This window comes from Lissotriton helveticus, chromosome 3_1 (genome assembly GCF_964261635.1).
Source record: "Lissotriton helveticus chromosome 3_1, aLisHel1.1, whole genome shotgun sequence".
NCBI lineage: Eukaryota > Metazoa > Chordata > Amphibia > Caudata > Salamandridae > Lissotriton > Lissotriton helveticus.
In genome coordinates this window covers 1,134,368,353-1,134,393,691 of record NC_136061.1, presented here as the reverse complement: position 1 = coordinate 1,134,393,691, position 25,339 = coordinate 1,134,368,353, and the positions used below count along the sequence as shown (strand labels likewise).

General features: G+C 48.3%; 1 protein-coding gene across 4 annotated transcripts in view; it reads right to left on the bottom strand.

The window, feature by feature from the left end:
• The window catches only part of PRPF40A (pre-mRNA processing factor 40A), an 879,874-nt gene that overhangs the window by 444,645 nt on the left and 409,890 nt on the right, over window positions 1-25,339 (bottom strand). For all 4 annotated transcript variants that reach the window (XM_078681728.1, XM_078681731.1, XM_078681729.1 and 1 more), the window contains exon 17: window positions 11,901-12,034. In XM_078681728.1, the coding sequence (XP_078537854.1) occupies window positions 11,901-12,034 (134 nt within the window). The remainder of the gene's footprint in view (window positions 1-11,900; window positions 12,035-25,339) is intronic.

Here is a 25,339-nt window from a genome sequence, read left to right as displayed (position 1 = left end):
TGTAGCCCTAGAGGATTTCAGGGGACCCCTCTAGGAGGTCCTCTGTGTGCAATTTTAACTGATGCTGGAATCAGGTGGGCGTCGACATACCACTATTTGGTGTCCTTGATGATGTCGACACTCTTCCTCCGGAAGCTCCCACCCTTTGGATTCTTTTTTTTTGTCTTGTGTTACTCTTTCACCTCTTTAATCTTTAAAGTCTTTCTCCTGTTTGAATAGTCTTCTTCCTGTCTCATCTTTCTGGCGCAGGAGGGTGGGATAGCTAGTGAATCCAGAAAGTCTTCAAGCTGCAAAACTACACCGACAGGTAGGAAACTATACGCTTTACAGCGTGAATCTTTCTGGATTCACTATGCTGTGCATAGACTTCGTAGCGGTGTGTTAGTTTTGTGGTGGCTGGGTGGAAGCTCTGGTTACTGAATATGTGTAGTAAGAACTGTCCCACTTGCGCTTCCTTGGTCATTTGAATATCTACACAATAGTGCTTCGTGAACGTGTGCACTGAGGACCAAGTTGGGGCTTGGCAAATGTCTTGATTAGGTGTGTTTGCCAGAAACGCAATTGTTGCTCCTTTCTTCCTCGAGTAAGCACGAGCTGCTCCTTGTAATTGTTGCCCTGCTTGTTTGTGGTAGAGTTGTATGGTTTGTGCAATCCACTGTGCAATGGTATTATTGGTAACTGGTCGTCCCAAAAAACTGCTGGCAAAGGACACAAAGAATTGCTTTGTCTCTCTGCACTACTTTGGCTTTGTCCTTTCTATATAGTGCAATACCGCCCTTCTGGTGTCCAGTGTGTACAACGCCCTTTCTGTGCTGGTGGATGGTTTTTGGGAAAAAACGAAGTTTCTTACCTGTCGGTGTAGTTTTGCAGCTTGAAGATCTTTCTGGATTCACTATGCTGTGCATATTCCGCAATCTGGTGGTTGGGTCCGGAATCGTAGTCTTTTTTCTTATTTTTTTTTTGTCGTAGCCCAGGTGGGCGTCGACGTCCCACCATTTGGTGTCCCTTCGGTGACGTCGGCGTGCTTCCGGCGGAAGCTACCACCCTTGGGCGCCATCTTCGGATTCTTTTTTCTGTCTCTTTTCCTTGTTTGTCCTTGTAGTGAATCCATGGCTATGTATGTTAATTGTTTTTTCAACGTTAGTGTTTCCACGTATTTTGTAATTGTTCCAACTTGCTTTCTTTTCCATGTTTTTCCACCCTCTTTTCCAGCCTCATCTTTCTGGCGGAGGCGGGTGGGTTCGCTAGTGAATCCAGAAAGATCTTCAAGCTGCAAAACTACACCGACAGGTAAGAAACTATTCGTTTTGCAGCGTGAATCTTTCTGGATTCACTATGCTGTGCATAGATTTTGTAGCGGTTTTCGTTACTTTTGTGGCGGTTGGGTGGAAGATGAGCGTTGGTTGCTAAAAATATGTTGAAGCACTTTTTGTCCTACTTGTGCTTCCTTGTTCATCTGTACATCCACGCAGTAGTGCTTTGTGAAAGTGTGCACTGAAGCCCATGTTGCCGCCAGGCATATATCCTGAATCGGTGTGTTGGCCAGGAAGGCAATTGTTGCTCCTTTCTTCCTGGTGGAGTGGGCTTGTGCCCCTCCTGTTAGCTCCTGGCCAGCTTGCTTGTGGCAGAACTGAATTGTCTGTGCGATCCATCGGGCTATGGTGTTTTTAGTAACTGGTTTGCCCATGTAACTGTTAGCGAAGGACACAAAGAACTGTTTCGTCTTCCTGTGGTCCTTCGTTCTTTCAATGTAGTGCATCACAGCCCTTCTTGCGTCTAGGGTGTGGAGCGACCTATCAGCGCTTGTAGTGGGGTTTTGGAAGAAGCTAGGGATCTGAATACTCTGATTCATGTGGAACCTTGACACCACCTTTGGCATGAAGTGTGGGTCAGTTCTCATCATGACCCTGTCACTGTGTATCTGGATGTAGGGTTCCTGCAGTGTGAGTGCCTGCAGTTCGCTCACCCTTCGTAGTGAGGTGATTGCCACCAGGAAAGCCGTCTTCATTGTCAACATCTGCAGTGATGTTTTGTGGATGGGTTCAAAAGGTGCTTTCATGAGCTCCGTCAGTACCACATTTAGGTTCCAGGCCGGTGGCGGCATTCTCTTTGGAGGCGCTATTCTTTTAGCCCCTTCCAGGAATCTTTTCACGACTTGAGATGTGAAGAAGCTTCTCCCTGTTTCTCCTCTTGTGTATGCCACAATCGCTGCTAGGTGCACTCTCAGTGAGGATGAGCTTAGCTTTGCCTTGATTAGGTGTGTGAGGTACCTTAGCACCGTGGACTCCTTGGTCAGTCTCCTTTGGAGTTGTTTCTTGCAACACCATTGAGTGAATCTTTTCCACTTTTCCCCATAGCACTTGCGTGTGCTGGGCCTTCTTGCCTCTCGCAGCACCCGCAGGGTGCTCTCTGGTAGTTTCAGGTGTGCAAATTCTAAGTCCTCAGGAGCCAGGCTGAGAGGTTGAGGCGCTCTGGGTGTAGGATTCCTCAGTTTTCCATGGAGAGTAGGTCTCTTCTTTTTGAGAACTTGTGGGGAGGCCCCTGCGCCATCTCCATTATCTGAGAATACCACGTCTGTCTGGCCCATTGTGGTGCCACAAGGATGAGCGTCATGTTGCTCTTCATGCATTTGTTGAGCACCCTGGGGATCAGTGGTATCGGGGGAAAAGCGTAGGCAAATGTTTTTGACCAGCTTATCCATAGGGCATTCCCCTGGGACCGTGCCTCTGGTTGCCTGGATGCAAAGTATTGGCATTTTGCATTCCGGTGTGTTGCAAATAGGTCTATTGTTGGGGTGCCCCACTTCCTGAATAGACTCTCTGTTTCCTGACTGTTGAGTTCCCACTCGTGGGATGCTGAAGTCTGCCTGCTGAGCCAATCCGCTTCCACATTGTCCTTCCCTGGCAGGTGTATGGCTAGCAGGTCTATTTTTAGTGGTATGGCCCATTTCCAGATCTCTTGTGCCAAGTTTGACAGCGGGAACGATGGAGTTCCCCCCTGTTTGTTTATGTAAAACATCGTTGTGGTGTTGTCTGTTTGTATTAGCACCTTCCGGTTGTGTAGGTGTTTCTGAAAGGCCTTGAGGGCTAGCAACACAGTTTTCAGTTCCAGGTAGTTGATGTGCCTGACTGCATCTGTAGGGCTCCACAGACCCCTCACTCTGAGCCTGTTCATGTGTGCGCCCCACCCCTTCTGGGATGCGTCTGTGGTGATGGTCACTGTTGGGTCCGGTGGTGTTAGAGGTTTCCCTTCTGTTATTCTCTCCTTGGTCCACCACCTTATCTCTTCCTGCACCCTGTGCGTTACAACCACTAGATCCTCCCAACTTCCTGTAGCTTGTGACCATTGTTGTTGCAGCCACTCTAGGAGTGGTCTCATTTGTAGGCGTACATTGGGGACCAGGTGGATGCATGATGCCATCATCCCCAAGATCTTGCTCACAGTCCTCACTGTCAGAGATCACCCCTTCTGGTAGTGACGTTTCTCCCTCAGTAGGCTGAGCGTTCTCTTTTCGCTCGGTAACTCTGCATTGTATGGTGTCGATCTGGGCTCCCAGGAAGATCTTCACTTGCTCTGGTTCCATCGAGCTTTTGCCCCAGTGTATGGAGAAACCCAGGTTTGCTAGCGTTCCTGTCACCTGTTCTGCATGCTCTTTGCATGTCCTGTAGCAGTTTGCCTTCACCAGCCAGTCGTCGAGGTAGGGGTACACGTGTAGCCCCTTTCTCCTTAGGTGTGCGGCCACTGCCGCAAGGCATTTGGTGAACACCCTTGGTGCGGACTTTAGGCCGAAAGCTAGGGTCGTGAATTGGTAGTGATCCTTGTTTACTGTGAACCTTAGCATGTGCTTGTGCTGCTTGTTCATGGGGATGTGCTGGTATGCATCTTTGAGGTCTATGGTGGACAAGAAGTCCCCTGCTTTTATCTGAGGAATGACCTCTTGTAGGGACGTCATTTTGAATTTTTGAGTTTTGACGTATTTGTTCAGGAACCGTAGGTCCAGGATGGGTCTTAGGCTTTCGTCCACCTTTGGCACTAGGAAGTAGTTTGAGTACACTCCCATGTTCCGTTCTTTGAAGGGGACCCTTTCTATGGCCGCTTTGAGGAGGAGTTCTTGGGCTTCCTCTTGCAGAAGTTGCAGCTCTCTTCCTGAGTGCGGTCTTTTCTTTGGTTTTCTGTTTGGTGGCCTTTTTTCCAACTCTATGCAGTACCCGAACTGCATAATATTGAGTATCCACTTGTCTGTTGTTATTTTTCTCCACTCCTGGAGAAAAAATCTCAATCTTCCTCCTACCGGAGTTGCATGTTCCTTTGTGTCTTGTCCGTGTAGCCCTCTCCTCTTTGTTTTCCCGTCCTCCTCCCCCGGAGGGTGTGGGTGGTAGAGCACCTTCTCTCGTGTGAAGTCACTTAGAGGGGGGCTGTTCACCGCCTCTTCTTCTCTGGCCCCGTCCATTTCCTCTCGATCGAAAGGACTGGCCCCTGCCTTGGTAGTTCCAGTTTTGCCTCTGCTGCCCCTGGGGGCCTTGGCTGTCACTCAGTTGCCCCTGGTGGAAACTCTGGTGAGAATCTCCTCGCTGGCTTCCACCTCTGCCGTTCGGCCTCCGCGACGGAGTGCCCCTTCTCATCCCTCTGAACTGCAGGGCTCCCATGGACCTTGCCGTCTCGTTGTCCTTCTTCAGTTGGGTGAACTTATCATCAACTGGGGCTCCGAACAATGTTTCACCGCTGAAGGGTGTGTTCAGGATGTTGTTCTGGACTTCAGCCTTGAATCCTGAGATCCTGAGCCATGCTTGCCTTCTTTCAGTGATGCCTATAGCCATCAGTCTGCTGGATGTTTCTGCCCCGTCCAAGGCTGTCTTCAGGCATGAGTTGGCGATGCTCTTCCCTTCCTCTACCAGGTGTGCTCCTCTGTCACGGTATTGTTCCGGGAGGTGCTTGAGCAACTGTCCCATCTCCTCCCAGTGCTGGTATTGATGCCTATTCAGGAGGGCGCTGGAATTCGCCATCCGCCAGTGCGTTGCAGCGTTCCTCTCAATCTTCCTGCCCGTTAGGTCCATCCTCCTGCTTTCTTTGTCAGGTGGGGGTCCGGACGTTGTTGGGACGTTTGCCCTTTTCCTGGCCGTTGCAGCGATGATAGAATCCGCTGTGACGGAACCCTTGATGTAAGCTGGGTCTTCGGAGGAGAATTTGTACTTCTTCTCGGTCCTCGGCGTTACAGATCTGCATTAGCCGGGTCCTTGAAGGCCTCCTTTCCCTGGGCCGTGATATTCTTGAGCATGGGCAGAACTGGCTCCTTGTCTGTATGGGGAGCAGTGTCTCGAGCAGGAAGTCTGCTTTTGGCTTCTCCTCTTCCAGCTTAATTCCATAAGCTGTTGCCGCCTTTCTTACCACCTCATTGTATGCCCCAATGTCATCCGGTGGCGAAGGCCTCGAGGGGTAAGTTTCTACCGCCTCCTCTGGGTTTTCGGTCTCGATGTCCTGCCATTCCTGGTCTTGGGCCGTCGAGGAACCTGAACCGTAGCTTGACTGCTGTTCCCCGTAATCCCCCTCTGTGTAGTAGAGGTCCTCCTCCTCTTCGTGCTCCGATGGTTCCGGAGATTTCGGCGGCTCTTCGATGTCGAACTCTTCGATCTCCTGTACCTCAGCGACGGTCGGTGCCGGCTTCGGGGGGATCTTGTAACTTTTCATTTTTTCGTCGAAGTCCTTCTTTCTCTTAAGGATGTTCTCCATTTCTGCCTTGAGCCTTCTCTTTTTTCTCTGCATTTCTGCGGCCTGTTCGTCGTCGAGCGTTTCGGCCGCCCTTTTCGGCGTCGTCGTCGACGAATTTTTCTTCGGCTCTTTTTCTTTAGACGTCGAAGTCGAAAGCCCTTTTTCGGGGGCTTGCTTCGATGACCTTTGCTTTTCGCTGGTCTTCTGCCTCTGGGAGTCCTTCTCGGAGGATCAGCTGGGCTCTTTTTCGGAGGATGCAGCTTCGGTCGTCGATTTGCTCGGCGCCGGTGCTCCTTTCGAGGCTCTGTACTCTGACTTTCGAGAGTCTGCCTCAGGTTTTCGAGGCCCTGTGTGGGAGTTTTCGGGGTCGTAGACTCTCCTACCTTATCAGGCGTACTCTTATCGGTCTCAGCGACCGTGAAGTCATCTGGTCCTTCGGCGATGTTGTCCTCATCGTCGGTGGAGAGGCCAAGTTCATAGAGCGTCGGGGCTTGGCCCTTGCCCTGCATCGTGTGGTGAGCTGTCCTCTGTCCTTCTCGAATTCGGAGTGTCTTCGGCTTGAAGACGGAGCAGGCGTTGCAGTCTCTGCTTTCGTGGTTGATCGGCAGGCAGATGTTGCAGACTGGGTGCTGGTCCTTCTGTGCGAACTTGTGGTGGCAGTTCTTGCAGAATTTAAACGGCGTCTTGTACATCCCTGCGCTCAGGGGGCCCCCTGTGTGCGCATTCCTTCAAGGAGGTCAAAGATTTCGAAGTTCTCTCCTTTCTTCGTCGTCTCCTCTCTAAAGGTCCTCTTCTGTCGATGTTCTTAGGTCTTCACCTGTGAATTTTTTGCTGTATTTTCTTCTTTCCTCCTCCAAAACTTCTGGAGCTTCACGCGACGATCCAGACCCAACGGCGGAAAAAAGAATCTGAAGATGGCGCCCAAGGGTGGTAGCTTCCGCCGGAAGCACGCCGACGTCACCGAAGGGACACCAAATGGTGGGACGTCGACGCCCACCTGGGCTACGACAAAAAAAAAAAAAAAAAAAAAGAGAAAAAAGACTACGATTTCGGACCCAACCACCAGATTGCGGAATATGCACCGCATAGTGAATCCAGAAAGATTCACGCTGCAAAACTTGGTATTTGAATTGTCTGATTGATGTGGAACCGTGACAAAACCTTTGCCATGAAATGTGGGTCTGCTCTCATTACAATCCTATCATTGTGTATTTGTAGGTAGGGCTCTTGTAGTGTTAGCGCTTGTAATTCGTTCACTCTTTGTAGCAATGTGATAGCTACTAAGAAGGCTGTCTTTAGCGTGAGCATGAGCAATGTTGCTCTGTTAATAGGCTCAAATGGTGACTTCGTTAATTGAGTTAGCACTACGTTGAGGTTCCATGCTGCAGCTGGCATTCTGTTTGGAGGTGCAATTCTCTTTGCCCCTTCTATAAAGCTCTTTACTACTTAGAAAGTGAAGAAACGTTGTCCCGTTTCTCCTCTTGTGTAAGCCACTATCGCTGCTAAGTGCACCCTTATAGATGTGTAGGTTCGTTTATTTTGTAGTATATGCGTTAAGTATTTTAGTATTGTTGATTCCTTTGTAATTTTCCTTTGTAGTTTGTCCCTAATGCACCATTCAGAGAATATTTTCCACTTTGCTACGTAACACTTTCTTGTGGTAGGTCTCCTCGCCTCTCCGAGTACCGCCATTGTGCTTGCCGGTAGTTTGAGGTGTGCAAACTCTAGGTCTTCAGGAGCCATGCTGCAAGGCTGAGGCTCTATGGCTCTGGGTGTAGTACTCTTCCGTTCTGCATCGTTAACAGGTCCTTTCTTGTGGGGAACCTGAGTGCTGGCGCTTGTGCCATCTCCATGATCTGTGAGAACCAGGTTTGTCTGGCCCACTGAGGTGCTATTAGTATTAACATCATGTTGCTGAATCTGCAATTGTTTAGTACCCTGTGTAGCAGTGGTATCGGTGGAAAAGCGTAGGCAAATGTCCCTGACCAGCTTATCCATAGCGCATTCCTTAGGGGCTGTTTGCACGGTAGACTGGATGCGAAGTTTTGGCATTTTGGTGTCTATTTGCGGAGTGCCCCATTTGTGGAATATTTTTTGTTTTTTTGGTTATTGATTTCCCATTCGCAGGATGCAGACGTCTGTCTGCTTCCACATTGTCCTTCCCTGGTAGATGTATTGCTAATACGTCGATTTGTCTTGGAATTGCCCATCTCCATATTTCTTGTGCTAGCACTGATAGTGTCACTGGCTGTGCCCCTCCTTGCTTGTTAATGTAGAACATGGTGGTTGTATTGTCCGTTTGGATTAGTACCCTGTGTCCGTACAGTTGTTCTTGAAAGGCTTTCAAGGCTAGGAACACGGGCTTCAGTTCTAGGTAATTGATGTGCTTTATCGCTTCCTTTTGTGACCACAATCCCCTTACTTTGAGGTTGTTTGGGTGAGCTCCCCACCCCATCTGGGAGGCATCTGTTGTGATAGCCACTGTTGGAGTTGGTTGTGTGAAGGGTTTCCCTTGTGTTATGTTCTTTTTGTTCCACCACGCTATTTCGTGCTGTACTGCTTTCGTGACAACCACTAGATCCTCCAAACTGCCTGTTGCTTGTGACCATTGTTGCTGGATTCATTCTTGGAATGGTCTCATGCGTAGGCAGATATTTGGGACCAAATGTATGCAGGACGCCATCATTCCCATCAGTTTGCTGACTGTTCTCACTGTCAGAAAATTGCCCCTTTTGGTACAGACGTGTCTCCTTCAATATTGCCAAAGTTCTCTTTGCACTTGGAATCACTTTGCTCTGTATGATGTTGATCTCTGCACCTAAGAATATCTTTACTTGTTCTGGTTGTATTGATGATTTCCCCAATGGATTGAAACCTGCCTTTACCATCCAGTCGTCTAGGTACGGGTATACATGTATCCATTGCTTCCTTAAGTGTGCAGCTACTGCTGCCAAGCTTTTTGTGAAAACCCTTGGAGCGGATTTGAGTCCGAATGCCAGCACTGTGAACTGGTAGTGAGCCTTGATGATCATAAACCTCATGAGAGCTTTGTGTTTGCTGTTGATGGGGATGTGCAAGTAAGAGTCCTTTAAGTCGATAGTTGCCATGTAATCTCCTTGTAGCTGTGATATGACCTCTTGGAGTGATGTCATCTTAATCCTTTGAGTTTTTATGAACCTGTTAAAAAATCTTAGATCTAGATTTGGCCGTAGGGTTCAGTCTACTTTTGGTATGAGGAAGTAGGTGGAGTAGACCCCCTTGTTCCGTTCTTTGTATGGTACTATTTCTATGGCTCTTTTCTTTAGAAGTTCTTGTGATTCCTGCAGCAAATGTGTACGCTCCTTTGCTGAGTGTACTCTGCCTCCTGGATTTGTTTGGAGGTGGTTTTTCTACTTCTATACAGTAACCGTATTGTATGAGGTTTATTATCTGTTATTGTCTGATGTTGTCTTTCTCCAATCCTGGAGGAAGTGTTTATCCTGCCTCCTACTGATGTTGTGAGCTGGAGGAACTGTTGTTGATTTTGTCTTTGTGTTGACTCCTTCCGCACCCCAAGAGATATTGGCTGGGTGTGCATTGGTCCTACTGAGGAGTCACTTGGATGAGGGTTGTTGACTCCCTCTCTGTCCGTTTCTCCTTCCTTGGGCGTGCCCTCGAAAGGATTGTCCTCGTGGCTGTTACTGCCAGTTTTGTTGTTGCTGTCCCTGTTGTTGTCCCTGGTTACCTCCTTGATATCCTGGTTGGAATATTTGGTGTGGTGCGACAGGTTGGCGGTTCCCCCTACACGTTGGCCTCCTTGATGGTGTCCCTCTTTTCATACCCCTGAACTGCAGCGCCCCCATGGACCTAGCAGCTTCATTGTCCTTTTTGAGTTGATTCAGTTTGTCATCAACTGGTGTGCCGAACAGCTGGTCCCCGTTGAAGGGTGTGTTGAGGATGTTGTTCTGAACTTCATTCTTGAAGCCAGAGATCCTTAGCCAGGCATGCCTCCTTTCTGTTATTTCAAGCATCGCCTGCCTGCTTGATGTCTCAGCTGTGTCTAGGGCAGACTTCAAACATGTATTTGCCATGTTTTTTCCTTCTTCTACCAGGTGGCTCGCCCTTCTCTGGTATTGCTCTGGCAGGTGTTTTAGGTGTACGCCTACTTCTTTCCAGTGTTGGTATGCATGTCTGTTGATGAGCGCATTGGGATTGGCGATGCGCCATTGTATCGCCACACTTCTTTCCATTTTCCTACCCATTAGGTCCATCCTCCTGCCTTCCTTATCTGGAGGTGGACCAGTGTTTGTGGGTATATTTGCCCTTTTTCTAGCCGTGCATGTGATGATTGAGGCGGCTGGTACTGATCCCCTAATGTACATGGGGTCCTTTGAAGAATGTTTATATTTCTTCTCTGCTATTGGGGTTACTGCTTTATACATAGCAGATTCTTTGAAGGCCTCCTTCCCCTGGTCCAGCACAAGTGGGAGCATGGGCAGGAACTGTCTTCTAGTCTGTGATGGCAACAATGTCTCCAAGAAGAACCAGGATTGGGGTTTTCCTTCCTCTAGCTGCACTCCATATGTGTCTGCAGCTCTTTTGATGACCTGATTGTAGATCCCTATGTCGTCCGGCGGCGAAGGCCTCGAAGGATATGATTCTACACCCTCTTCCGGTGAGTCGGCGTCGAGATCTTGCCACTGCAAGTTCTGAGCCTCCGAGAATGTCGAGCCCTGGTAAGTTAGCTTGTCCTCTTCAGCATAGCTGTAGTACAGCTCTTCCTCTTCCTCTCCTGGTTCTGGTGTGGTCGGTGGCAGAATTTCCTCAACGCACTTTTCGGCTTGGGGCATGGTTTTCGACAGAATGCTGTAAAATTTCATTTTTTCGTCGAAGTCTTTCTTGCGTTGCAAGAGGCTTGCTATTTCGGCCTCGAGGGTTTCGGCTTTTCTCTTCGCGGTTGTCGACGTCATACCCGCTTTAGGCCTTCGTTTTCAATGTCGAGGCCTCCGTTTCGTGGCTGCTTTTCAACGCCTTTCCCTTTTCTTGTGATTTCGCCATCTGGGAGTCCTTTTCAAAGGAACTGACGGGCTGTTTGTCCTTGGATGCAGTTGCAGACGTCGAGTGCTTCAACGGAAATGCTCCCTTCAAGGACTTTGACTCACTTATGCGAATATCAGTGGAGTGTTTGGGGTTTGACGACTCTTACCTCCGTCTGTATTTTCTTTTCGACCTCGACGGCTATGGCGTCCTCCAGCGATGTTGTCTTCCTCTCCACTGGAGAGTCCAAAAACTCGGAGCGATGGAGGTGGCCCCTATATGCTGTAGTTTGCTCTTCTTTGCCTCTCTCTTACTCTGAGGGTCTTCGAGGTGAATGCCGCGCAGGCATTACAGTCCTCGCTTCGATGGTTGAGCGGCAGGCAGAGATTGCAAACTGGGTGTTGGTCTTTTTGCACATGCTTGTGGTGGCAGTTTGCGCAGAATTTAAATGAAGTTGTGTCCCTCACTGCGCCAACGGAGCCCCCTGGTAGCGCATTCTCTAATGAAACGTCAACGTTTTCGATGTTCCCTCCTCTTTTGTCAACCTCTGTACTCAACTTGTAATCCGGTATCTTCTCCGGTGATCTTTCGATGTGTTTGTTGAGTTTTCTCTCCAAAGTTTTTGGAGCTCCTTCACTGTCGATCCAGACCCAACAGTGGAAAACAGAATCTAAAGACGGCGACCAAAGGTGGGAGCTTCCAGCTGGGCCACGAAAAAAAAAGGAAAAGAAATACTACAATTCCGGACCCAACCACTAAATGGCGAATTAATGCACTGCATAGTGAATCCAGAAAGATTCATGCTACAAAACTGTATGAGGCCCATGGTCAGGAAGAAAGTGGAGAAAATGTGACCCTCAATTTCAGCTTTTGTAATTTAATAACAGCATGTATCCCTAAACGGGGAAAGTATTGAGGTGGGCACAGCAATTTGAATTTAATGGATACAGATATCTTGGACCACATGGAGAAAGCCACCATGCCAAGAACGTCAGACTTTCAATGCACTTTTCAATAGTAGACTATGTGGATTCTGACTGCAGTAAAATTACATTTAATAACTACAACTTTTTGAAGAAACACCATTTTCTATGGATATCAAAGTCCAGGTTCATTTCAACATGCGGGTATGCATAAAACTGTATCACAAACTACTGCAACTCCAAATTGCACCTCACCTGAAAGGATTCTCTGTTTTTACGTTGCCTTCGCCTTTCACGTAGTAAACCCCTTTGTTTTTCCTCTTCCTCTTCTTTTTCCAAAGCTCTGATATGTTCCTCAAAGCATATCAGTGCATCTTCTTTATCCATGTCTAAAATTGAGGAATAAAAATGTTGAAACAAAACACAAGGCATTAAATGACAAAAGTTTAATAGAGCGCACGGCTACTCCAGAAGAGTCCCGGCTCTAAAAACAGACTAAATGACCCATTAACCAGAAAAGCACCTACGCATTAGCAGCACAAAACAGCCAAGTTTTCAATTACACTTAAAGATGAGTTCATTTTTCAAAGTACTTTTATGAACAACGAGGGCATTCCAAGAAGTTTCTGCCAGATATAAATAGAATATGCCACTCCATCTTTACTTTTTAAAACGAAGGACCACGAACAGCAGGGCATCAGACAGACAGACATCTCATTGGATGGTATGGGGTTAGACTGTTAGTAATATATGCTGGGCCGAACTGATAGAATGCTCTATGAACCAAATGATGACCTTTAAATTGAATACTTTCCTTAACGGACAGCCAATGCAGCTTCTCAAGATGAGGGTGACGCATATGCGCCCTCTAGGGTTCTTCAGAAGAAACAGAGCAGTGGCATTCTGGACTAACTGAAGCCTCTTCAGCTGGGAGGCCCCAATAGAGCGCATTTCTGTAATCTAACCGCAAGGAGAGGAGACAATGAGGAACTCATTTCTGAGTCTCAAATAGAAAGAGGTACACTAAAAAAAAAAAAAATATTTCAGAAGTCCAAAGTAAGAGACCCTTACACCAGATACCGGAGGTTGAAAACTAACATTATCACATTTCACCTTTAGATAGCGCACTGTAGAGGCAGGGGCTGGAGAGGCAGAAACATGACTGGACCAGTATTCACCATCCCATACGGAGGTAGGCAAGCCAAATAAGAGCATCTCCATTTTATTGGCATTAAACTAAAGATTACTGTGCCGCTTCCAATGGAAAACAGCCTTCAAGCATGAATTAAACACCAAATGACTCCAGCAAAAAAGCCTGGGAGTCATATAAAAGTTAACAAGCACTTTCATTGCCCATAGGTTTCGCTTTTGGGACCTTATAAGTGTTTAGCCCGAGCAATTGGCTTTGCCAATGTCTTTAACCTATGCTGTAGAGCAGCATGGGTGCTGTACAGCATGTTGAAAAGTAATAATAAAAAGTGTTAAAATGATTTTTGTTACATTCTATGTTATCAATAAGACATGATTTAAACTTTGAACAAACTTTTTGAATCATTGTTTTAGCATGTTTTTGTAGGAAGCTGGCTCTGTATAAACTATACCAAAGTAAGGTATAATGTGTTATGTAATGTTATTTTAAATGCATAAGGCGGCCAGCTACTGCGAGTGGTTCCCAGTGCCAGTGTGCACAGAGTCCAGTTGAACCCTAAAGGTAGGAAGAGGTGAAGTTAGATATCAACTCAGTCTATTTGTAGTAGTGTGGTCGAGCAGTATCAGAGAACAGTGTTAAGCATTTGTTGTACACACTCAGTCAGCAAATTAATTCACACACTCAGACTGAACTTCAGACCAGTTGTTTTTGCATGAAAATATTCTTTTAGTTATTCTATTTTCTAGAACCAAGTATGCCTGGCACAGGTAAGCAATAGATACTTTACAGTACTGAAATGCAATACTTTGTAAATACAGTACATAGACTTAATTGGGCTTTTCAGTAAAATTACAGGCAAGTTACTTTTGCGATTACTTTTCTTACTTCGAGTAGTATACCTGGATACTACTCTGGGACATTTCCTGTATCAAAATCGTTTTTGTTAGTTCGTGCAATTTTAAAGAATTTCTTTAGGTTTTTAAACTCCACACTTAAAACTTTCCCAAGAAAAACAGTCAGTTATCCTGTGGAGGAAAATAGTGTTATTGGTTTTGAGGTAAGTATTTGGTAGTGGGAGTTGAGGTTCTGGGGGTAGGCTCAGGGGTCCCACAGGGTCAATGCTGCACTCTTGTTACAACCTCAGCGACACTAGGACGGCCGTTGCAGAGTGCTGAGGCCCAATGTTATCCATTGGGGTTAGAGGGACTCCGTTGGTGGCTGCCGATGAGCAGACCACTTGGTTGTGGGAGCAAAACTCCTGGACTTTAGCTCAGGGCAAATGGGGAAACAAAGTAGCACTAAAGGTGCCTCCTCAGCAGCACTAGGGCGGCAGAGTGAGTGCTGTTTCGACGTCAGATGCCCTGTTTTCAACAGGGAGCCTCGGCTTTGCAAAGACACTGCAGTCTTGGGGACGAAGTTCTTCTGGCTGTGACCACTACTTCGAGAGGTAAGTTGTGAAGTTAGGGGTTGGTTAGGCACAGTCCGTTTGAGCACCCAAGGCCGTGGGGCGTTGGGTGCAGGGGTGCCTTTTGGGGTCGGATCTTCTTAACAGCTCCTGGTCGGGGTTAGAGGAACCTTCTGGATTTAGGCTGCAGAGTCGGCTGGGGGCTTGAGGCAGGTCACGGGTCGCCGGATCTTGGGTCAGGAACGCCAGGGTGACCTCCTAGTGGTGTTTGCCCACTCAAGCTAGGGCCAAGGATGGCGGGTGCATAGTGGGGCGGATTTGCAGTGTCCGGCCGTAGCCAGAGCTTGCAGATGAACTAATCTGGTCTTTGGGGTTGAAGGCAGACGAGTCCTCCGGGGTTTTCGAGGTGGCAGACTGCTGGACACACCGAGATTTCGCAGGAGCAGGTTCGAGGTGGAGACAGGCCGGTAGGGCTGGGGCCAAGTTAGTGGGCATCTTCCTCTTGTTAGCTGCTGCACAGCTGTTCGGTCCTTCTTCGCCTTGTAGTTTCTGCTTGTCTGAGGAAGTAAGGTTCAGGGGTGCCCCTAAATATTAGAGGTGTTACAGGTAGGTAAAAGGCAGGGACCAATGGGTCCCTTCCCTGGGGTGGGTACACCCCTTATGCCACCCTCCAGTGGGATGGGGCATGAGCCTGTTCCTGGTTGGCTGAGTTCCCCGATCTGCAAGATGGCAGGGACTGGGAGATGTGCTTCACCTCACCTCCCCCACCTGAAGGGTGGAGTTGGCAGAGGAGGCTACACCTCTCTTCCTCACTTGTTTTTCCCGCCTGTTCTCCCGCCCAAAGTGGCGGTCAGAACCAGTGGGGACCAGTTGCTGAAAGCAGCAAGTGGCCTGGGGAAGCTCACAAAGGCGGCAAGCCTTTGAAGCTTCCCCTTCGTGAACCCTTCCCATTCTGTACCCTTACACTCACACACTGCCTTTGCAGGCTGTGTGTTTTGGTTCAGAACAAATTGAAGGGTCGATATGGCACACATCTGTGTGCCATGCCTAAAATCCACTGCCCTGGAACAGGTAAGCCACCCCTTTAGCTGGCTGCACTATACCAGTGGTGAGAGTACACGCGCATTAGCCCTGTACCCCTACAGTGTCTAAGTCAATTCTTAGACCTTGTAAGTGCAGTAATGCCATAAAGAATATATGGTGCTGGGAGCTTGTCATTACAAACTCCACAGCAACATAATAGCCTTACTGAAAACTGGGACGTTTGGTATGAAACTTCTCAGCACATTAAACCCACACAGATGCCAGTGTGGGACTTAATGAAAAATGCACTCAGCGGGCATCTTGCATATCTCCCCTGAAAAACGACCTAAGTCTAGTGTCCAGGCTGAGTGGCTGCTCACCAGCTGCCACCACCAGGCATCCCAACTTACCTCTCCAACCGGTGGTCGCCTCCAGAATATCTTAGTCCCCGAGCCTGCGGTGTTTGAAGTAATCAGAGAATCCCCATTAAAATCAACAGGGAACCTGATTCCAAACTCGCACCCTGCACCCGGCTGACTCTGTGCCCCTGAGGGTGCACCTTGTGAGCTAACTCAGATCCCCATTTGCCCTGAGCTAAACCCTAGGAGCTTTGCCCCCACATCTTAGTGGCCTGCTCTTTAGCAGCCACCAACCGGAGGCTCCCTATCCCCCCACTGGATAACACTGGGCCTCCGCACTCTGCACCTGGCCACCCTAGTGCCACTGACAGTGCTTTTAGATAGTGCATCCTCACCCCTGGGGGACACTGGTTCTAACCTCAGAAACCCTACTCCCACAACCAAGTACTTACCTGTAAGCTGATAACTTCATTTCCTCCCATAGGATTGCATGGACTGCTTTTCTTTGGAAATTCTTTTAAGTATGGAGTTGGTTTGTGTGAAACCTAAAAAAACTGCAAATATACAAAAACTTAATTACTTCCCTTTTGTCCAGGAAATGTCAGTTTGATATCTCGGCATATCACACTGATTAGCAAAAGTAACTTAAAAAGTAATTCAAGAAGTAACATATTGTAATCTACAAAGTAACTGAAAAGTAATTTGATTATTGACTTACTTGTGAATCAACCAACTGCATTTGAATCTGCATTCAACAGTAATTCACTGCATGAATCTTGCAAAGCATTATTTCACTTACCTGCACCAGGCCTAGCTTGGTTCTAGAAATAAAATAACTAAATAATATTTTTATACAAACAAAATTGGTCTGGGTTCAGTCTGAGTGTGTGACATTTCTTGCCTGAGTGTGTACAATAAATGCCCAATACTACCCTCTGATAAAGCCTTACTGCTCACCCAACACCACCACAAATGGAGAGGAAGGTATTCTCTACTCTTACCTGTGCCTACCTTTGGGGCTTTACTGCACTCTGTGCACACTATACCTTACTTTGGTGTAGTATCTACAGAGCCATCTTCCTATATAAGACAGAGCCTTAAATGACAGTCTGTATGACTTAAGTGAGGGGTCCCTTAGGGTGGCACAATGCATGCTGCATTAGGTATCAGGGGTACCACTTCCTAGGGATTTACGGTGGGGATGGGTGCTAAAGGTATTGCCAATTGTGGAAATAATTGTACAGTTTAGGGAAAGAGATCTGGCACAGGGGTTCATATAGGGGGTGTAGGCACCCTAAAGGTGAGTAGCCTATTGGTTACCACCTGTCACTCCGCTTAACATTCCTAAATGGAGTATTTAGGTGGCATCCCTGATACAGGAACTCATAAGACGGATCCAGAAGAGCACCAAAAACAAGGACTGAATCTTGCTATGGACTTTTGGTGCTAAACCCTGCCCGCCTACACCAGTCTAAACAATCGTGACAAAACTGACTTGTCCTGCAGCTGAGCCTTCGAAAACTGCCTGCAATTTCACTTGGAGTAGAGGCGTAACTCTGCTGCAGTCTGCAGGCACCAAAACAGCAGAGTCCTGTTTACCGTACTGCTGCTCCCAGGTCATACCAACGCAGCAGCCGCCCAGGAAGAGGTCTCTGTGTTCCAGAAGGTCAGACCTATCTCCCCAACAAGTGTGAAGATGCCAGGACAACCAAGCCACACAGCACCACTACCTGGAGTACAAGAACCCTTTCAGCAACCAAGGCCTGTTTAAGTGCAGTCTGAGACCGAGCAGCCATCTAGCGACGTCAGCACCGCAGAGACACATTTCCAGAGTGGTCCAACTGTCTATATTTTTTGCACCCTCATCCAGTGAGACCAACAACTGCAAGGCCCTGTGACGCACCCGCCCAGCTGATAAACCCCTCTGCACCCAAACACCCCCCCTCCACCCCAATTACCGAGAACTGCCTGTGCTGCCATGCTCCCAAGACCCTTGTGCACCGAGCCCCCCGTTTGAAGCTCAAGGACATGCCCCAAGTCCCCCTGTGGGCCGGTTTTAAGGTCCCGCCCCCACTCCTTTTGAGTTGCAAGTAAAGCTCCACCCCATACAGCACCTCTGCACCCGGACGCCCAAGGGCAGTTAAACTCTAATTGCTGGTACTACTTTCGACCATACCCCCTACCACCTTCAGTCCTGAATGGTACCCCAGAAAGCTACTGCAAGTACCTGTACACCGCATTTGTCTTTTACCCCACAGGAAAGCATTACACGTGAAGACTCATTTGAGTGAACATTTTACTTACCTGTGAAATTCAATATTTAACGAAGTTCTTCATTTAAAAAAATTTTTTTAATATGTTTTATTGATTTTCACCCAACAAACAGTACATGGGTACACTTCTTGATTTCTTCAGTCAGTCAAGAAGCTTTTATTCGATATGCAAGATATCTTATAAGCGTACACAAAATACAGTAAATACAAAACTAGAAAAGACATTATTTTAAAAAACAGTATTTAAATGTACCTTAAAAAGGATAAAAAGACATATGATGTCAAGTTAAATTAGCTAAAAATGAATTAAACCACAATTGACAATCTCTTGCATCGGATCAGCCAAGACTGCTTTAAAAATTTGGCTACACCACAAACAATGGGGGGGGGGGAAGTGTCCGTCATTAGGATGCGCAGGGCTACTAAATAACTACTCGTGCCCATATTGCGACAAAGGGGTTTAAGCCAAAAACTCCTAGATTTAGCATAGTCGGGACACTCGAACAGGATATGCGTAATGGATTCTATCCTGGTGGGACAGCGTGCACAAAAAGGAGACGTGTGAACACATGATTTCCACTTAGACACCAGTGCACCGACTGGGAGGGAGCCCACTCTAAATTTAAAATACAATGCTCGATCAAATGGAAGGGTAATAAGGTCCAGGTAGGGCTCGTAAACCACTGTATCCTTTACTGTTAAAAAGGCAACTGTGGATTTACAATGTCCAGAGTTTGTAACTAGCTGGTCCTTAACCCAATTCCAGTATAATCTTTTCAGGGCCTCTTTTGGTGGAGCCGATCTAGATAACCAACAATTCCCCAGTCCCAGTTCCTCCAAATGTTTTTTGGTGTCTCTCAGCCACTTGATTTTTGCCCAACCGCCCAAGCTCATTATCTCAGCCAACCCTTCAGCATACGATTTTAACTCTTCGCCCCTCCAGATGCGTGCCCATAATAGGAGTGGGCGAAGGCGGGCTTGGTCTTTTATGTTCTTACATCCTGTGTCCAGCAGCACAGGCACTGTTGGCGTACTTGGTGGGATGGCGATTAGGAATTTCGAGAGCTTACTCTCTGCTGATGCCAAGGAGTCCAGACAGCAATGTCCCCACAGTTCGGCCCCATACAAAGCTGATGTTACTACCTTGGCCTTGTAGATGTCGATTACTGGGGCAAGCGACCTCCTTGGTGATGCCCGGAATTCCCTCAGGAGGGCACCTCCAGCTCTCTTATGGTTCAATACCATCTAAACAATGTGGGGCGTCCAGTTCATGCGGTCCGTGATCCGAATTCCAAGATAGTCAAATTCGGATACTTTCTCCAAGGCGACAGAATTGAGAGTGGGGGGGCGGCCTAATTTACTTGGGGGATTTAGGACTAGAAACTTAGTTTTGTCCACGTTGATTACTAAGCCTTTTGCACCGCAAAAGTCCTGGAAACGAGTTAGCAATTTCTGCAAGCCTTGCGGAGTCTTTGATATCAGAAGCGTGTCATCCGCAAAGAGCAGGGTGGGGATCCTCACTCCTCCAAGACAGGGGGCATCGGCTGGTTCTTGCTGGAGATATTCCACCACCCCATTCACATATAGTGAAAAAAGGGTGGGGGCCAAAACGCATCCCTGTCTCACAGCCCTAGACACTGGAATTTTCTCTGTTAGCTCTCCGTTTCTTCCCCAGCGGACCTGAGCAAAGGTATGTGCATGAAGGCTTATGAGAAGGGACAGGATGTAAGGCGGCAATCCCAGCCCATGTAGCACCCTCCATAACTCCTCCCGGGGAACTAGGTCAAAGGCAGTCCTCAGGTCTATAAAAGCCAGGTATAGGCTGCCCTTGCCTAGCTCCACCACCTTCCACCCAAGGAGTGCCAACCTAAACGCCTGCTCAATCGTCCCCATTCCTGCCCGAAAGCCTGCCTGGAACTCTGATAGTATTTTATTTTCCTCCACCCAATGAAGGATCCTCCCAAGTATGGCTTTTCCTGCTATCTTTTGGGTGGAGTCTATAAGGCTTATTGGGCGGTAGTTTCCCGGCATTTCTCTGCTTCCTTTTTTATAAATCGGGACCACCACCGCCCCCTTCCAGGAATCGGGCACTGGCCCTCCCATCATAATGTCATTGAGGAGTGCTGCAATGACCCTTCCCCATACCACTGGATTTGCCCGCATAAGATCCCCCGGTAGACCATCTGGGCCTGCTGCCTTGAGGGGGGCTACCCACCCTATTACCTTTTCAATCTCTAAAGGTGTAAAGAGGTTATAGGTATGGGGTCCAGATACCACTGGGAAGGTCGCCCTGTCACTTAGTTCCCCATCCGCCGGGAGATATAAAGCCCCAAAATGGTTTACCCAGCTTTGAGCTGGAATACTACAGGGTCTCATAGTTTCCTCGGGCATGTTCCGGGAGCCTACAAGGTTCCAAAAGCCCCTTGAGTCTTTACTTTTGCTAGCAAGGAGTAGGTCCTCCCAAAATTTCTCTTCCCACTCCATCCTAGCACTTTTGAGGGATCTATTGTAAGCCTTCCTTGCTTCCAGTATAGCACTGTGGGATTTATGTTTCACTGCCTCTACGAGCATTGTTTTGTGTACCCTACAAGTTTGCGTGTACCAACCATTACCCTGCTTTTTTCCTCGTTTGTTTCCTAACTTACAAGAGGGGATAGTAAACACATTGGTCAAAGCCTCTACTAAAGAGACAAAGACCCCACTAGCCATACCCACCCCTGTCGGGAGAGACCCCAGATTTGACTCAGCTTGATTTAAAAGGGTTAAGATTTCTCCAACTCTTTCCTCAGAGAGGACCAGTTTAGCCCATTTTAAGCGCCTACCACAGAGAGAGACCACAGACTCGTCAGGGGGAGCTACTGCGGGATTAAGGGGACCCTTTTTAAGAGAGCACCACCACTGGACCATGGATAAGGAAAGTGGGTTGTGGTCACTATCAATCGATGGGACCACCACCATATCCCTCGCATGGCTCCAGAGACACACCTCCAGTAAGATATAGTCTATTCTGGAGGTGTGTCCTGGTCTATTATATGTATGTGCCCCCACCCTATCTGAAGTTGTCCTCCCGTTCACTGCTCTTAGATTTGATTCAAGGGTCAGGGAGTATAGTTGTAGCGCCACTTCTGTCCATCTCTTGATGGGTGGAATCTCTAAAACTGGGATCCCTAGCCTAACATCCTCCTCGTCCTGGTCTAGGGCAACATCCGAGCCTAAAGGCTCGAACGTACAATTCATGTCTCCCGCGACCAGGATACATGACTTGTGTGGGGTTATGTTCAAAAGGGACTCCAGGAGAGATAATACAGAGGACTTCCTCCCGCCCTTAGTTTCTCTAGCGTACACATTGTATACATTCAGTATAATTCGTCCCCTAGGGTCTCTTAAAATAATATTTTGAATGTCCGGGGAGCCTGTCGGTGGCACCTCTATTCTGCAGTCTAGGGAAGCTGCTACCCATATGAGCAGGCCACCCGAAGGGCGTCCTCTCCCTGATTCAGAGGATAGGGCAGGCACAGAGTGGGAAGAGAATCCCACCCTATGTACCGGCTCCAAACTCCAGGTCTCTTGAAAAATGCATAAGGAATGCTCATCCACCAAGGCATTCCAATCTGGAAGGGCCAACTTTCTTGCAATCCCTGCGATATTCCAGCTGAGAACCTTAAAGACCTGGTCCGTCACAGTTGGTGCATCGCTGGTCGCAAGAGCACTACTGGCAGAGACCTCACAGAAGGAACATGCAAATTACAATCAAGAGGAGTCGGCAGAGAGACTACCGACCCACTGTCGCTTACTAATGAGGGAGAAGCTGTTCGTGGTAGTGACCCTACCCTAGGGCCTATTCTATTATCTAATACCATATCTGTATCTACAATTTCCCTCGTGTCGCCCTCCTGCAGTCAACAGCTTCCTGGGCCCTGCGGGTTCAACCTGTTGGCACCAGGACCCCCAGCCCTTCGTGGGTCCAAATTTTGGCAAAAGCCAAGAGTCTTAGGACCTTCCCAAGGCGGCGTGGCAATTTGCCTAGGGTAGAAAAAAGATAAGTCCACTACTTTAACCCCTTGGGAATCCATGGTTTTTATAGGGCCGCAGATGGAGCTCACTACTCTGGGTTCTTGGAAGTTTATTATTACACAGTCCCCCTCCTGTGTTTTTTTCCCTTGCCCTATCCACCCTACCCTGCGGACACTTAAGATAAGCCCATCCACACCAGTCGAAATAGGCTTGTTTGACTTTAGCCAGTGGATGCACTTATTTTTAAGTGACTGGTGGTTTTCCAGCTGTCCTTCCTTCAGTGGGGGAACATTTACCAGTACTGCAACAAAGGGTTGACACTCTGGTGGGAGGTTTATGGGGGGGATCTGCCGTTCTAATTTAGGACGGACCACTTTGGTGACAGCTGGGGTTATAGTTAAAGGGGCAGTTTTGGCAACCATTCCTGACACTGATCCCTTAGTTTTGTCTTGTTTGCCAAGTATTTGACTATCTTTAGGATTACCTTTACTTGCCAAGGGCTGGCTTTGCGGAGTTAGCTTAGATGTAGATTTCGCAACCCCTGTGGACGTTGTCATTCCCTTAGGATAGGGCCCCGCTACAGGTGGGGTAGGAATTTTAGGGACTTTGGCTCGCACTCTGCTAGGTTCAGTCTTATTTGACCTGGTAGGGGAATTAGAGTCTACCTGTGGTGACGAAGGAGGTAGAAGAGCTACCTGGGGCGCACTCCCCTCTAGGCCAATATCCTGGCTGTTGCTCACTCTTTTTAGGTGTTTGAGGGTAGTTTTAAGTGAGTAAAAACCATCTATGGTTGATTGCTCCAGTTTGTCTATTCTAGCCCCCAAGCCCTTAACATGAGTCAGCAAGGGCATCAAAAGACTATTTACCCTCTCCAGAATGGAATCAATAGTCATGGGGATGATAACTGTGGGGGCATTATCAATACTATTACTAGAGGGCGTGCAGTTATTTAAACCCATTTGTGAGGCTACAGCATCCCCATCCACCTCAGCATTATCCTCTGGGACCAGCCCCATTGCATTATTCCCGCCCTGGCCAGAAGGCTTTTTTGATTGTTTATAGAACGCGGCCTGTCTCACCTGCCTCTTATTAGAATTGGCTCCCCTTTTACTTTTGTCCCTTTTCTTTTGCTTACTTGAATTATGCATCGATGGCACCCCATCTAGATTTACTGTGGTAGGGGCTGGCGGTAATGGTAACTGAGTTGCACCATTATTTGGGGGCATAGGTGTTACAGGTAAGGGTGGTGCAATTGAGCCGTCCTCCCCCTCAGTGCCACTAGGGGGAAGCGTGGCCGAATGCTCCAACCTGTCTATGTTTTGCCCTAATTCGAGCAGCGAAGGGGGGTCAATAGGGCAACCCTGGACAGCGACATTGGGGGCACATTGGTCTCGCTCACAAGCTGGTGTCAATGCCTGTGCTATGGCCCCCAAGGATGAGCGTCTAGAAGGAAGATAGACCTCGGAGAGACGGCGTTCGTGGATAGCAATTTCCTTGTCTATGACTGCCGCCACTCTAGTTATAAAGCGGTCCATAGTTCCAATTACTGGGCTCCCACCGGCAGCTCCCCTTTCGCACTCACCCCTGAGCAGTTTTCCTGAGCGGGTTGACCTGATATGGGGCAGAAAACCCTAGTGAGCCACACGGGCACACCTGAACTCGGGGTAGGGTGACAGATATGGCCCAGCCCTGCCTCCTCCTGCCCCGGACGGCCACAGACGGCCCGCCATCTGCCCGGCGCTGCCCGCGCGCGTCCCGCGACGCGGAGGGAGTGTCTGCACTTTGTAGCGCCTCCGGGCGCCAAGACAGCGGGAAACAGGAAGTGGACGCAAAGTCCGCTGGGAGCTGTAGTCTCCTGCCGCTTGGTGGAGCGATGGCGGCGAGACCTACAGCGTTCCCCACCCAGGGACTGGAGCTGCGTGATGGCTGCGAGATGCTGGCGAGATGGCAGGTAGGCTCGCTGCTGTGTTTGTTCTTAAGATCGCATTTCTCTGGCATGGCATACAGGTAAAACTCAATTCCATTGTTCACCCTTTTCCTTGCATATATATCCACTTATGATACACATCGTCCAATTTACAACTATAGTCAGGTATGCTCCCTCCGCGAGTCCATTTGCCATCAGCTCATTCAATGAAGGCTCCCTTCTAATCACGAAACATGCTCACCCATTTGTCCCTCCCTAACCCTCTCCACTGGTGTGTTCGACATTACCATCCTGCTAATGTCATGCAGTATGTAAGTTGGTCACGGGCATATAGCTCGCTCTCTCACCGGGTTGGCCAACCAAGTTACCATCTTTCCTAATTCTGCTACTATGTCTCCTGGAATGAATAGGTACCCCAATACAGTCTCCCTATACAAGGCGTCCCCACCGGCATATGTAACTATTCCCCATCAGACACTGGTTCAGGTATCTACAACAGAGCCACTAGAGCTTCCCACGCTTGGGCAGCCTCCAATGCCTTCTCACATTTAGATCTCCTAGCTAGCTGGAACCGTACCATGCTCTCGCTTGCTGCCCACCTTGTTAACTCTACCTTCCAGTGCAAATCCTTGCTTGGATTTCCAATTCTTCGTTAATTCCCTTTTAGCTAGTATCAGCCCTAGGTCCAGGAACTTATTCGTGACTTTTGTCTTGTTTGTATGAGGAAACCAGTGCAGCATGCATGCTCCGATGTTTGGATCTAGCTGCCTATCCGTCACCCCACATAAGACCTCAACCACTTCCTCCCAATATGTTCCTAATTGCAGGCAACTCCACATCATTTGAATAAATTCTGCTTCTTCCGAGTTGCACCGTGGGCATCTGGCTGTGTCTACATTAAAATATTTAATAATTTGCGCCGGGGTTAAGTACGCCCTGTGCAATATATAGAAATGAATGAGCTGAAACCTGACATTGCGCGTACTCTTCCATGCCCTCTCTATTATACTCTACCACGTTGAGTCAGGGATTTCTTTACCCAGATCCGCTTCCCACTTCCCCTGCAATTGTCTCAGCGGCTGCCTCCCGCCCTCCCCATCCTCCTGTATAAGCACATTATGGCCTTAAAGGTCCCTGCCGCCATCACTATATACTGGCACGTTAAAGATGTCTGTGGCTCAGTTACACCACCCACCCCCCACCCCCCCCCCACCTACCTACGTTGTATTGCTGCTGTGAGGGCCGAATGCAGCAGGAAAGCACCCCTGGGTAGGCAGTATCGGTCTTGCAGCGTCTGGAAAGGCAGAAGAACGCCCTCTTCATACATACGTACTCCCTGGTCTTCCCATGCAGCTAAGGCAGACCAATCTCCCCCATGCGGAAGTGCTGTGCACATGCCCAGCGGGATCTCCGGCACATATGGCCGTAGAACCCCCCTTCTCTTCTGACTGCTGTTCCAACATAATCTCAGCGTCCGCTCTTCATGCGTTAACGTGTCAAGCCGCAGTCGCTGACCAAGTATAACAAACTATAAGACATGACG